This window comes from Lepidochelys olivacea, assembly GCF_965140295.1.
Source record: "Lepidochelys olivacea isolate rLepOli2 genome assembly, chromosome: 9".
Taxonomy (NCBI): Eukaryota; Metazoa; Chordata; order Testudines; family Cheloniidae; genus Lepidochelys; species Lepidochelys olivacea.
The window spans coordinates 63,353,265-63,368,687 of NC_140419.1; the positions used below are offsets into that span (position 1 = coordinate 63,353,265).

Below are 15,423 nucleotides of genomic sequence, written 5' to 3' on the forward strand. Positions count from 1 at the left end.
ATCCTCACCACTTTAGCACCAGAGGACCTTCCAGAAGTGCATTGCACAAGGGGACTAGCATTTGTCAAGGGTTTTCCCCCTTACTTCTTTTTCCTCTTGAAGAAAATTATCTGAGGGTTTTATAGTTGTTTATTTTTAATATTATCTCTGCTGTGCTAGGTGTGTTAGTGAAGGCAATGTCAAAGAAGCATGCCTGGCACTTGGAATGGAAAGTGAGGACATTTCAGTCAAGCCTTAGGTCTTGTTGGAGTTCACTCACAGTCTTGGATTGCCCCTGCGAAAGCTCCCATCTCCTGCATAGGCAAGTTTTACCCTGGCAGTGGACAGCTCCAGTATAGAGGTTTTATGCCTCTAACATAATACTGTAAGCAAAGCTGTGCTGCTTATATTTTAACAAGGGGGAAATCCCACCAACAGTTTGTGATGAAACTTCACGCCCTGGGGCAAGGACAAGGACTATACTGATGTGTAGTTGAAACGAATATGCTGTCTCATAGCCAAGAAGGGAAGCAGCATTTCTTGGAAAACACATTTCTGTGAAACTGCACTTCGTGGGCACTGTGTAGAACTCGCTCCTGAAAAACATGCCGAGTATGGGAATAGTATCAGGCAGAAAGGGATAGCATCACAATGCAGGTGAATAGGGCTGCACTGTCTGTCAAGGACATTGTCTGAAAATGCCTCAAAGTAATTGTTCTGCAGAACAGGGTTTTGTGAACTCCTCTCCACCACATCATAGTTGGCTATTTTACTTCTACCTTTTACGCAATCCAGAGCCCAGGATCTGAAAAAACAAAAAACAAAAACAGGCTACTTACTGACATATCTAAATATGTTGGCCTATTTGAATGCTTCATTTTCCTCATCTGTAAAATGGGAATGAAAGGACTTACCTTCCTCACACGGTTTCTGTTAGTGTTCACTAGTTCTGTCTGAACAGTGATTTGAAATATTACGGCGCACTCGTGACTCCATAGTTAACGCTGAGCAGAGCTTTCTGTTTCAGAGCCAATTTTTCAAAATTTCTTTAAGATTGCGATACCTCACCAAGACCAGAGGTAGCATAAGTGGTGAAAGTATGGAGTGATTTGGCCCAGCAGTTCCCCAGCCACACGCCTCTCCCCTCCTCAAACTACAGATGAGCTGCTTTTAATATCTAAAATTCACCCGCATGGGGAGAGTGTCCTGGATAATTATGCCATAAGAAGGGCTGAGCAGACTGATGCAAATTTGAGGTCATTTGGTCCAGGTGTTCCTGAAATACTACCCACTTCCAATAAATTGGGCTACTTTGAAAAGTTTCAGAGTTTACTAACCTTTTTGCACAGTTACAGGAACAAAAAAAACAAAACAAAACCCTAGGGCTCCTCGGATCCTCATATGACATTACAGGACTGCCCAAGCTGAGCTATTCAGTGGTACTAAGGTGAAAGCGGGGGTGGGAGGGAAGGTTGCAAAGGCACATTCATGGTGGTTCTATGCTGTTGCATCCTAAATCAACATCTTGCTTATGATGGTGCAAATTTTTGTCCACTTGTGGAATGATGCAGAAGAATTTTTCATTCTACAGGAACTCCTGAGAGACAGATTTTGGGGCAAGACAAACTCCCCATGCACCACAGCCTGTAGCTCACTAGTCGTCTCTAATAAATAATTAATCTTCCCATCTGTCACCAGACAATGAAATAGTTCCATGGCACACAGGGATAGTTTTCTACCACAGACCTGGAAGAACTGTTCTCTTTTCCAGCCAGGGATCTCCAGCAAGCTCTCATCAGCCAATGCCACCACAGCCCGAAAAAACTGTAAGGCCATCTACCCCCCTGGCCTTCCCCTCACAGCCCTCCATCCTTTGCCACATCAAGCTAATGACCCAAAGCCACACACAAATACCAAAACATTCGTGGCAATAAACAGAAAGCAATTGCCATTTTCTTGTTAGGAAGAAGGAACCTGGCACACACAGGCAATAAGCAGAGAAGTGTAGGGATGGATGGGATGCAAAGGGAGATAAAGTTGCAATTTCTCTCTTGTTATGATGCACAGAGATATTTCCCATGCTCTCCTGAACCCAGTCTCAGTTTCCAGAGGTGGACTTTCTGGTTGGCTGGATGAAGGCCATAAAACAGCACAAGTGACCCATTCCTGGCCAAAGTACTCCCACTTATCCTCACATCCTTGTGCAGTACACAGCATGCCTCAATCACATGAATGGCATTTTATACACTGCAGTTCAAATGGCTTGTAGGCAACACCCTCCTGTCTTCAGCTGGCCAAATGCACATTCCACCACCTGCTCAGGGCATAGTCAGATTGTCTTCTGCCATGTGATCCCACACCAGGGTAGGCCTTAATGAGCCAGGGCAGTAGAGGATTATATTATAACATTATAACAGTGGGCACCCAAAAACTGTGGATAAGGTCCCAGCTTGGCCATATTTGAATACACTGGGTCTCCAGATTATCCTGGCTTCATGCACTTTGCCAGTGCATCCCATGTAGGTGTTTATGAACCTCCCTGTATGGTCTACCAAGGCCCCCATAAGGAGCAAGTTCATCCATTCCTGTTTATATAAACATTGTCATCTAGGTCAGGGGCATGATAAGAGGTACACCTGTACCATGGATGGCTGGAAGTCTATTCACTGAAAGACAGCTCTTACTTCAGACACATTTCCTATCCTCACCAAGCAGGGGTGAAATCAAAACAACAGTTGCCTGGCAAACATGCATCACTACCAAATCAACAGCTGACTTGCCAATGCTGAACTGATTACCCACAGCTCTGTAACCACCTGCAGTAGCCAGCTTCTAGAGGGCAATAGCAACCCATTTTTGGGCTGGTATGGCCCTTCCCCTGCATATCCTGGTGCTAATGGACTGGCTTGCACGACACACAGATCCGGACATGGGGCTGCCCTCATGCAGAAGTTCTGGGCTGAGGTCTGCGTGAAGATGTAGTCACACCATTCTGCGACTGTGGTCCTGGTTCAGGGTCACCAGTCAGCATTCATCAGCCTAAAATAACGGATCTGTTAATACAATAAAAAATTGCATCAGCCATCTCCAGTCCGGCAGTTCTGCATGTAGCCTGTGTGCTCTCCTTAGTTGCCGAACTGCCCTTCCCCACGTCTACTGATCTGGATCGTCTTCCTTTTGCCAACATTTGGCACCAGTCATTGCTGCAAGCTGAACCCATGCCTTGCCACAAGTTGCAGTGAAGGCCACAGAGAGAAATCTGGAGTGTGCAAAACTGGAATTGGTTTACTTTAACTTCCACACATATGCTCAGAAAGGACAGAGTCTCTCACAATATACTGCAAAGGTCTTCATAGAGTGACTCAGTTTACTGTAGTGCTATCCTTTAAAAAGGATTATTGAAAATCTGGAGAAGGTGCAGAGAAGAGCCAGAAAAATAATTTGAGGGTTGGAATAAGTACCTTACAATGAGAGACTTTGGTTGGCATAACCAAAGAAGACTGAGATGCCACTTGATTACAGTCTCTGTGTACCTTCATGGTGAGAAACAACTGGGTACTAATGGGTTCTTTAATTCAATGGAGAAAGGGAGAACAAGAATTGATGGCTGGAAGTTAAAGTCAGGCGAATTCTAACTGGAAAAATAAGTGCCGTATCCCTAAGCAGTAAGGATGATCGTGATGCTTCCTGGGGGTATGCAGGGCTCCGGGCATTCACCTGCAGTTTGCGTATGGAAGCTTCGTCTGCCTGCTGTGGGGCGTGTGCTCTTTAGCGGGGTGTCACTAGGGCATTCAGTAATTAGATCAATCCGAGGGGCTTACAGGTCTCCGCTACACAGCATACCACGGTTACATTGGCTCCACGCTTGTGATGTGCTTTTCACCTGTTTGCATGCACAATCTGAGGTGTAATCCTGCAGGGGGGGCCTCTGCACATTGTAGTGAACATCGTTAGCCCTTTCCACCACTTCAAAACCCCTTCCATGAGTTCTGCATCTTGTACCTTTTGACCATGGGCGTAGTTTGGCGTGGGGCAGGGGAGCAATGCCCTCCCAAAGAGAGGCGAGGCATGGGGGGTACAGGGAGGGAACGTGCCACTACCCCCCCCACCCGATTTCTGCGAGTGCTGAACTGCCCGGCAGGGCTTACTCTGTTCATCGGCCTGTTGGGGGGCTCTATCCTTCCCACGCTGCACCCCTCCCACCCCAGGCTTGCTGGGCTCCTGTCCCTGGCGGCCAGGTCCTGCAGGGAGAGGGATGGAGCAGCTGCCCTGGGTCACTACCTCTGCAGCTGGACACCGCCTCCTGGGTCCTAGTGCCCCCCTCTCCTGTACAACTGTGGGAGGCCACGGGGGCGGGGCAGGGGGGGCAGGGCAAGGGTGGAAGAGACAGTGGGGAAGGCGGGGTAGCACAGGGCAGGGGGAAGAGAAGGGGATGGTGGAGCGCCGGGTTGGGGATAGGGTGGGTGCAGTGGGGAGGGGAAGGGATGGGGAAGAGAAAGGGATATGGTAATGTGTGTTGGGGGGAAGCAGGAGCCCGGCATGTGGTGTCCCCCCAGCAGGGAGGTGGCCAGGAGGACAGGGAGGCACCAGAGCAGCCATATAGCCGCAGCAGCTGGTGCCAGAGTGGCCGCAGCTCCCATGCTCAGGTGGCCGCAGCAGCTGCTGGGGCTCCCTCGTTAAGCCGGCCTATCCTCCCACAGCACCGGCAGCCCAGGTACCACTCCAGGCAGGGCGGGACTGAGCTGAGGGAACTGGCTTCAGCATGCGCTCCTGCGTGCATGCATGCCTGCACTTTGCCCCCCCAAATATAGCAGTCAAACTATGCCTATGCTTCTGACAAGGAGTAACACCAGTACCAAACCCCTGCATGAAATGAGCAATCACAGGTGTTGCGATCATATTATTCTTTGTGAGCTTCCTGGCTTTTTGGAGGTTTCACTGCACCATCAATTTCTCCCTAAACCTTTGCGCATATTCAGCCACTGGTTCCCCCCTCTGCTTCCGAGCCACCCTCCCAGGAGTCTCTGATGAGATCCAGGGGACATCTGACTTTTCTCCGAACAGGAGCTCAAATGGGATGAACCCCATGGATGCTTGAGGCACTTCATGATAAGCAGATACGGGGACATTATATCCCAGTCTCTTGGTCTCTTGTTTACATACCTTTTCAGCATAGATTTTAGGGTTCTGTTGACCATCTCCACTAAACCATTGTTTTTTAGGTGGAACAGGGCAGATTTCAGTTGCTTTCCCTCACACACCCTTTATTACACACCAAATAGCTGGGACATGAAATGCGACCCACGATCTGATAAGATTTCCTTTGGAAAGCCCAGCCTGCTAAATACAGGAAACAGTTGCTGAGGCACTCTTCTATCTTCTGCATTTGATGGCGCACGGCTTCTGAACACCAGGCAGCAAAATCCACCACCACTAATAAAAATCTTTTCCCTCTGTGGGTTGGCCTGGGTAAGGGTCCTGTAATATCTACGGCAACCCTGAAAAAATGCTTCTCTGATTACTAGTAAAGGATGCAAAGGATCCTAAAGTGCCCAACAGGCTTGTTCCACTTTTGACGTAAGTTGCAAGTCCTGCAGTATCCGTGTACCTTGTTCTAAGTATTGGGCCAAGAGAAGTTTTCCCTTAGCCTTTCATATGTCCTCTCCAGTCTTAAGGGACCAGCAAAAGGGCAATCGTGGGCTAGCAGCATTAACACCGCATGATGCTTTGGGGACATGATCAGTTGTTTGTTGAGCTCCCCAGGACTTCTACTTTTCCCAGCTGGGAATTTCCTGTAAATTCTTCCCTCTTCAGTAAAGAACTGCCCCATTCTCTCTGTCTGCGGTATTGGTGAGGATAGCCTCCCATATGCTTTCTAGGGAAATCTCTGCACTTTGCCCTGTAGCGAAATCCATTTGGCTTTTGCTTGCATTGAGAGCTGTCTCAGGAAAGGGGCCAACTCCTCCCTTCCTTCCCCTCCCCTTCCCTGGAGATGCATCACAACTTGCTGCTGCTAAGGGCACGGAGGGCTCCTCTCCCCCCTCAGCTGCCCCTTCCTCCTCAGAACTTACTTCTGGGAACTGAGGTACATATTGCCTCTTGCTGTGGATCACAAAGTTAATGGCTTTGGCCAGTGATATTACGTCTCTTCCCACCAACACATCAGCAGGTAAATTCTTAAGCTCTCCCATGTTTAAAGTACCCATTAAATCTTCTCACTCTAATTCAATGCAGGCGAAAGGCACTGTGGTTCTAAACTGCCCAAGATCAGGAGTTTTACCACCTCTCTCCTTAATCACATATTTCCTGACTAGGGAAACCTAGGCTCCTGTGTCTCTCCACCCCAGACCACTTTACCATTTACTTTGGCCCCTTTAATAAACTCTTTGTCTACCTCCAGGAGGTCAGACTTTAACAAATTAACTAGATCTCCTTCTGCCACCACTGAAGTCTCTGACTCGAGGGTAGCTGCATTAACCGGGAGAGATATGGCATTTTTTCTCCATTTATTCAAGCAAGCAGTCCACATGAGAAGCACCTTCTTGGACCTTCTTCTTGGGATGGGGTCCAATAATTAGAGTTACCAGGAGGACGGGTATTTAGTCCCCTCTCCTTCCTCCTTTTTCCCAGAAACAAGCCAGGCCCTCCCTTTTATTACAGGCTTCTGCCCTTCCCTTTGGGACCTGGACTCTATGAATGATCTCAATTGTATGTAAGAGTCAGCTGTCCCAACTACAGGTACTGGGGATTTTCCCCACTGCTATCCTCACCTCATCAGAGCAGACATCACAGAACAGGAGCAAAACAGATCTACCAACCTGTCATAAGTTTCTGCCCCTGTACTTTTTGTTCACTTTGTCAAATAATTCCCCATTTTCCAAACCTGTTCCCTGTAACGTAACTTTCCACATTGTCTGAGGCATCTAAACTTTAGGTAATATGCCTCTGGAGTAATCTGAAACCTTTTAAACACAAACCCCCTTAACCCAATCATACAACATAGCATCATTTACATCCATATTATTCAAAATTTGTACAGCTCTACCAGGCAGTTTGGGGAGTAAAACAGTCATTCTCTGCTCAGCTGGGATTCTGTGTACTCCACACATCTTTTTGAAGGTGGTCAAATCTTCCCAATGCAACCAGGCTCCCTGTAACTCAGGCAGTTTGTCTCAGCTGCGTGATCCATGGGCTGGTGGTTCCATCCTTGCATTTCCAGCTTTTTAAACTCATGCTGCCTTTCCATCTCCCTTTCTTGGGCTTTTGCCTCCTGCTGTTACTTCTCGGCTTCCCACTGTCCAGCTGCATGAGTCTCCAGTGGGCCCCCACTTGTGCTGCTTTCTCTGTCTCCCGCCAATACTTGTCTGCTGCCCTCTGTCTAACTCTTTCTGTTAATTCCAGCCTTTTGGTCCTCGTGGCTAACACTAGCTTTTGGACCTCCATCTTGGCCAGTTCTAATTTCAGGACTGCTTCACTGGGATGTGGTCCAGGCAGAGTTCCCAAGCCTGCACCCCCCCCCCATTTCTTTTTGAGGAGTCTGGCTTCTCTGCCTCTCACTTATGTTTCATGAGCACAGATCTCATTTCCTCAAGGGTTTTCCCTATAGCAACTAATCCACGTTCTGTGCACAGATGCTCAAACTGAGCACTGGTCTGTTTGGCTCAGGTTTCTTGCTTGCTCATTTTGCGTTGTCTTTTCTTCTGTTTCCCTTTCCTAAAATAAACCCAAAACAACAAAACATAATAGTTTCTCTCTCCCTGTTTCCCACCGTCTCACTTTTGAATCTCCCAGTAGCAATGTTATCTGGTATATAAGTGCCTTGAGCAAATGGGGTGTAGATCCTGCCAACTACTCCAATGTGACTCTTCCTGGGGGTACCCAGGATTGTGAGGCACCTCACCACCACCCGCCCTTAGTGAGAGGAAGTCTTGTCTGTGCCTATTGGGAGTCAGCTCCCTAACTCCACTGCCCCTCCACTGTCCCCTCTAGGCCTATGCAGGGCCCTCTCTCTTTATTGGTTAGCGATAGGCACGCTCCAACCCTCAAGCTCTCTGAGCATCTCCCTGGAGTGTCCAGCCCCCATTCCACTAGACATGCGCAGTAGTCACAGATCCACTGTTTCCAAAGCATCAGCACACCCCAGTTTACCAGCTTCAACGCAGATCACTGCTCCGCTAGAGAGACAGCACTGAGATATGTTTATAGTGAAATCAAGTAAGAGTTTGTTTAACAAAGTATAGAGACTCAAGTGATAGCAAAAGAAGATTTGGAACCAAATGGTTACATATAAAGTAAAATTGTAACAAGCATTCTAGAACCTAGACTTACTTAACTAGCTCTTTTCCTGGCCTATGGAGCAATGCTCACCTAAAATCCTTCCAGCTTTGTACAGCCAGGCATGACTATGATCTTCCATTTAAGAGACAAGGCACGCTGTCAATTTGCTTCCTTGGTGAAAGATCCAGGGTGTACCTGCACTGCCAGTTATACCCCAACAATTCACTGTCTTTACCCGTAAACAGGATTCCCTGCCTGCTCTTTATTTCTTCCTGGAAATTCTCTCTCATGAAGATATTGCACTCCCTTGATTAGAATCAGGTTCAGTATGTAAACTGACTTCCCCTGTAAAGCAGACAATCCACAATGACCAAGGAGAGAGATAAGTGTCTTTTACCCCCTACCTGCAAGGAATATGTTTGAAGTTTGTCACTTGCTGGTTATCTGCCCTAGGAACATAATTTTCAGCATAGAAACATTAACTCCTTAATTATTCTCCCATCCAGACACAGAGCAATGATTAAGATGACAAGTGGCCTACCGGCTCCCAGAAGAGATCTCACATGCCAGTCTTTAGTGAATTATTATGTTTATATCCAACTCAGAGGATCCTTGTAAAATCCTATGAGCCCTCCGTGCCCTATGCTAGTTGATAACCTAGAGGTCCCTGGGTACCCTGGAACAAACTACCAAGGGAAGCGGCTGTTTCTCCATCTCTTGCATTCTTCAGATCAAGACTGATGCTTTTCTGGAAGGTCAGCTTTAGCCAAACGTAAGTATTTGGTCTCCATGCATCAGTAACCAGGTGAAATTCTTTGGCTTGTGTTACATGGGATGGTATAACGATCTTTTCTGGCCTTAATCTATAAAACCATGCGATGCGCCCCCAAAAGTTTTACCACCACACGTCTGAGTGAAGTACCAGTGTGGATACAGCAACACGAGTGTTATTTTGCAGTGTGTCTGCTCTCACTCAGGCTTGGCTAACTTGAGAGAAGTAATTTGAGTATCAATAACTCAAGTTAACTTTGCAGTGAAGGCACAGCCTTGGTGGCAAAAGCGGGACTGGTTCTTCAACCCAAAGAGCAGGAGTGTGAGGAAGTTCAGCACCCTAGGAGTGTATTCCCAATGCATTCTACCTATCTGCCCAAGTCCTGCCCCCAGAGAGATGGTGGGCAGTACTGCGTGGGCTATGATGCCAGATATAGTGGTGTGGTGCTGGGCTGAATAGGGGTCTACTTATTCCATGCCACCCTTACTTCTCCACTGCTGCTGAGGGTGGTACTGCATTCAAAGCTGGATGCCTGGCCTGCAGCTGCCGCTCTCTGCTCTCCCTTCAGAACTGGGCAGCTCGAGGGACATAAACTATTGCAGACACAAATACATTTGAGAACCACTGATTTAGAATATAGAAAGGTCACAACGAGAAACTTCAATGTTCTCAAACTTGCTCTTGAATACAAAACCTTAATGAGACCTCCTCTGCTTTTGTATCAACGGACCAGCACCTTCTTGTTACACATTCCGTGCACTTGGGATGTTCTTCTGCCTTAATGCTGCTGACATCACAATGTCAACCCTTGTGAAGAGTGTGAGACTGTAACACGATGCAGTCAGTTCTTTGTATCTATATCTTATTCTCATTTAAAAGTTACTGAAAGTACGTACATGAAGAACAATACTCCATGTTCAGCAGTGACACATCTCCCGGCAGATGGAGGGAACCTTCACCAAGGGGTCTGTGTGATCAGTAACTTCCAAAATCACTCCATTGATTCTCTCATGGACTTCTGTAAACTGAATACACCTAGATGTTGTTGCAGCAGCATGGCACATGCCTGTATTCCACCAGCAGGTCTGCCCATTGCACTCATCTTTTCTCTGGGTTTCTAGTCCTTGGTATGACACTTGCAGGAGTAATGACCACCATTCTGGCCAACACAGGGACCTGAACTGATGACCACCAGAGCTAAATGCATAAGCCTTTATAGTCTGTCTTAAAGAAGCAGGCTCTCAGGAGAACTCTCACAGCCTCACATTCTCTGTGGATTGGGACAACACACACAGTGATCAGTGGGTTACATCAGCAAAATGTGACAAACTACTGAATGGTGCAATGGATGCATTTTGGCGAGTCACCATAATTTACAGATTGAAACAGTTTTGGAACTTAAACTATGATAAAGAAGGTTAATCACAGCGTAAATCATGTACAACCATCCTATCCCGCGGAGACAGGCTTGGAAGAATTTAATCTTTATTATAGTTTTGATGGATAATATAAATGTCTATTCTAAAGCATTTTTTCCAACTTCTTTATTGATTTACATTTTCACAACCGCAGGAAATTATGATGAGGGGGGGTTAGACAATAATGGTTTAATGGCAGTAGATGCTGAGACTCAAAAAGTTAAAACTTTATAACCATGAAAACACAAACTGTCAACATCACATGCCAAAAAATACCAAGTAGATATCCTTAAACTCTAATAAGTTCTCAGGCAGAGTATTTCTTATCTTGCCTATCTGTAAGTTTATATTATCATCAATAGAAATATTTTTTCCATTGGTTTTTGTGTGTACAATAGAATCAATGTTTATCAACAAAAACTGAATCCTTCTGAGCCTACTCACAGATGAGCAGCAGAGCATGAACACCTTGACCTTCCGAACTGGAGCATAAACCCTTATTACTGGAGCTACAGGAGTAATCAGTAGTAGAGAACATCAGCCACCGGAGGAGGACTTGACACACATTTTCCCCACCTGGTTACACAACTATTTATTAGTCAACAGTGGGGTACTGATGATCAGGAATCCTGGATTCTCTCTCTGGCTCTGGAAGATGAGTGTTTTTTTAGTGATTAGATACAGGGGAACCAAAACTGGCTTACTCAGTCTAAAAAGCATGTGGTTTAGTCGATCAGATTGGAATGTGTCATGTTAGAAACAGAAACCTAGTTTCTGTTCCTGACTGTGATCTTCTGTAAGCTCTCTTACTTATTTTAAAAGATAGGGGTGTTCAGGAGCATTTCCCTGTCTTTTAAGGTTGGGAGTTTATGGCCTTATTAATACAGTGAATTGTATGGGACAGCGGAAGTTAGAAGAATTGAGAGTTGAACTTCTAGTCTTTTGCCCAGCTCAGGGATGCTTTCCCTAGGCAACAGAGCATCTGGTGAGGGAATCTGTTGGCCATTTTGTTGCCCCCTAGTGAGAGCATTCATCCCACAGCAGATATTTTGGAGGATTTGGCTTGGTGCACAAATTTGCTATCATGAAAACAAAGTTATAAAACGCTCCATAGACAAACACTATCGATGTGTAACTGACAGAATCAGCACTTGAGGAACAACCGTGTAAACAAATGACACATCTCAGAGCGGTTTAGATTTCTCATCAAAAGGGATGGTTTTGAACTTTAGGAGTCTCTCTTTATCAATACATTTTTTATTATTTGATAACTAGTTCTCAAACTTTACATCCTCTGTTGTTATGATTGGTTGGTTTGTTGCCATTTCAATTAGGTTTCTACAGAATAAATGCTTAAAATTTGCATTACAGATTTTAGTTTAACTGTGGAGAAGCTACAGCTCCACCATAATGTTCTTTTGTTAGTGACCATTAGCATGTCTCAGATCCACTGTAATTTGTGAAGTTTTTTAGGCATTGTAGTTGCGGAAGGGGAAACACGTTCACCAACACAACACAAAATATTGAGCCAAGTTCTCATGCAGCCTGGATCCCAGCTCAGGTTTCTGCTCTACCTACATGTATGCAGAGGCTCTCTTTGTCCTCTGTTGCTATAGTATATAATGATGAATGGTAACAATTAACATAAAATAGTTAATTACATGTTGCTATAACTTCCCATCCAAAATGTAACATCCAAGATGCATTATAATACAGACACACACAATGCAGTCACTATATAGTTCTTCTTAACAACTGTTTTAATCAACATACAGATTTTTTTAAAATCTGTTTAGTTAGGCAAATAGCCTTCCAGACTCAAGAACAAAGAGCCTAATCACTTTCACACATTTTAAAACACAGACACTTATAAAACATAGTTCAAAGCTCCCTAAAGCTGCTTCCAGACTGAGCCTAGTTCCAGGGCACATTACCTGCAATGAATGTGCAGCCTTTACCCAGGGTCTCCAAGAAGAAACACATCAGCATCTGTGAAAGGAAAACTGTTTAACCATCTAGTGACTTTAAAACTGGAATCCAAACATTAAAGAAACCACAGTAACTTCCAAGAAAGAAACACAATTCTATTTTTCTGTGATATACAGGAGGTGGTTTACACCCAGACCCTCAAAGATTTTAAGGTGCCTATCTGCCATTGATTGATACCTTTGAGGATCTGGGCCTTAGACACTCCTCCACACCAGTAAAAGGCTAGACTAAGGCAGGGACACAACTACACGAGATCTAACTCAATCGATGAAAAGTCCTTCTCTCCTACTTATTGCTTGAATATACTGATCTAGAGACTACTCTCTGCCTTGGTTTCTTAAGCTCATTTTACCAAGGTAAAGGCAAGTCTCCAAGAAAATCGTCTGACCCAAGAAGCCAAAATATAATGACACACAAAAAGTAGCAGCAATTGTGACATGAAGCCAGATGCTTAGCTTGGTTAACTGTTGCATTTCCATTGACTTCATTGGAGCAACACTAGTTTACACCAGCTGAGTACTTAGCCGAAGATCAGTATGCAGACCAATCGGGAAGACACAACACTTCCAGAACTAAGCTTACCGGCAGGATGAAAATTCGGAAGCACTGACTCCTGTCTGGAAATCAATTAACCTGAGGCACTTAACATATTTGTAAGGGCTAGTGTGGACATCCAACGTGTTTATTGTTGGTTACAAATGTTTGTTCCTTACCTTATGTATCAGTGCATGAAAGATACCTTTAGGTCACATATAGTTTGTTCCCTAGGGGCCATTGCAGGAAATTTTCTAGTGCTTCATCCAGCACTAAGTTTTAGTGTTTTCAAATATTTAGAAGTGGGCAATAAGTGCTATTTTGGTTTCTGTTTTTTAAGGAACTAGGTGGCAGTTAAAACAGCAGCATGCCATTAATAAGGGCTCATCTACACATGGAGTGACACTGGAATGCTTTAAATTTAAAACTTACCTTATTCTAGAATAATTTTCATGTGTTCACATGCCCAACTGAACCAAAGTAACCATGTTATCATTACTTTCTTCCAATTCCCTCATTCTTTGTTGATATACCCACTTGCTGCATCTTGTCTCAAAGCTGGATCCTGCAGACACATACACACACTAACCTTACTGATACAGTCCTATTAACTTCCAGTTGGGCTGCTCATGTGAGTAAAGTTACTCACACATACCTTTGCAGGATGTAGGCTCTTCAAGGCAAGAGATTATAACAACTACACGGTGCCTAGCACAATGGGGTCTGACCCCAATCAAAGCATTTGGGGGCTACCATAATATTTGTGATCAGAACTCAATACACATTCATTGTTAGTCACAGAATTTAGTATTCCCTACTGCACTCCTTCATTTAGAGGTGCAGTAGAATCCTGTGGGCCCTGTTAACAATGAAAAAGATGCGAAGACAACTTGGGTTATAACTTGAGATGCCAATCAGTTGGTAGGTTTCAGAGTAGCAGCCGTGTTAGTCTGCATCCGCAAAAGGAAAAGGAGTACTTGTGGCACCTTAGAGACTAAAAAATTTATTTGAGCATAAGGATGCATCTGATGAAGTGAGTTGTAGCTCACTAAAGTTTATGCTCAAATAAATTTTTTAGTCTCTAAGGTGCCACAAGTACTCCTTTTCTTTTAATCAGTAGGTAGTGAGTGTTACATGTCACTACCCTTCTGAACATGCTTATAGGATCCAGGTTCATAGCAGTCTGTGACTCCTGGGGAATGGCTCCTGGATCTCCTGTCCCCCGGGGAGGGGGTAGAAAAGGGTGTTGCCATTCAATATTGGGGGAGAAAACAGGAATATAACGCAATAATTTCCCTGACTATTCCCCAAGAGGCTTGAGAGAACCAGGTGCAGGCTCCCAGGGGAAGGGAATGCTTTCCAGACACGTCCCCCGGCCTGTCCCTAGTTTAGCTAAAAACATTTCCCATCCCCTGGGGCGCCCTCTGCAGATAAAGGCTTCTTCTGTGAACTCTCCCTGGTGCACCCTCTGCTCCAAGCCCGGCTCCCACACCGAGCCACGACAAGCGGAGAGTCCAGAAAGCTGCACACGCCCAAGCATGGAGGCTCTCGCAGGGTGCTCTGCGGGCTGCGTTGCGGGGAGAAGGGAAGCTGTGATTTTTGCGTCTGACCGCTCAGTGCCGGCCACACCCGTAAGCCGTCTGCGCCTGCCAAGGATCGGGTGCACCCCGGTCCGTAGAAACCTACAGAAGGGTCGCTGGGGCAGATCGTTGTGTAAAAGGGCCGGAGGCTCGGCCCGCAGAGGGACGCGCTCCGGGCAGATTTCCTCTTCCCTTTGTTCTGGGCAGCGCGGGTCTCCTGCACGGCGGGGGCAGGAGAAGAAAAGCACCAAAGAAACCTTCCTAGTAACCCTCTTCCCAGCGCTGGCCCCATGCGGGGGGTGGGGTGGGGTATAAAAGATCCTATCAGGGGCGCAAAATCCCAGCTGGGGACGGGGTGACCGGACTAAGAGTGAAACCGAAAGTAAAGACAAGCCCAGCGAACAGCTGGCAGCCGGGGCAAGAAGGTGCCAGATCGCCAACAGCGGATCCGAACCTAAATTGTACATGACACAACATACTTACCCCGGTTAATAGCAATCCTAGGGCGGCGGCCAGGGCTGCTAAAGACCCAGGTGAATGATATCCGCTGCCTTCCCTCCGTGACCTCGCCTTGCTCTATAAGGCTCCTCCCCGGTAGGGCTTTAGAGGCAGGTCTACATGAAGCCCGGCCTATCAGATCAGTATGTGGGGGGACAGATTTTTCACACCCCTGAGCGAGGCAGTTAAACCCATGTAAGGCCAGTTATACACAACATACTTCGTATAACTACATCGCTCAAGGGTGTGAAAAATCCAGCCCTGCCCCTGAGACGAAGTTATACTGACCTTCACCCTGTGTAGACATAACTACTGCCTCTTGCCAAGGTGGAGTAACTAAGCCAGCCCGAGAGCTCTCTCCCATCCGCTCAGAGAG

The 15,423-nt window shown here is 46.0% G+C and overlaps 1 protein-coding gene across 2 annotated transcripts in view; it reads right to left on the bottom strand.

Annotated features, from left to right (window-relative positions):
* The window catches only part of LOC311526601 (uncharacterized protein), a 29,404-nt gene extending 14,261 nt beyond the window's left edge, over window positions 1-15,143 (bottom strand). The window contains exons 1-5 of one of the 2 annotated variants that reach the window (XM_084639804.1): window positions 15,033-15,143; window positions 13,402-13,534; window positions 12,381-12,435; window positions 5,143-10,298; window positions 759-784 (exon numbers count right to left, since the gene is read on the bottom strand). In XM_084639804.1, coding sequence (XP_084495930.1) covers window positions 759-784; window positions 5,143-5,177 — 61 coding nt within the window. In that variant the 5' untranslated portion in view covers window positions 5,178-10,298; window positions 12,381-12,435; window positions 13,402-13,534; window positions 15,033-15,143. The remainder of the gene's footprint in view (window positions 1-758; window positions 785-5,142; window positions 10,299-12,380; window positions 12,436-13,401; window positions 13,535-15,032) is intronic. The other variant, XM_084639805.1, reaches the window with a different exon arrangement.
* Between the last annotated feature and the right edge of the window lie 280 nt (window positions 15,144-15,423).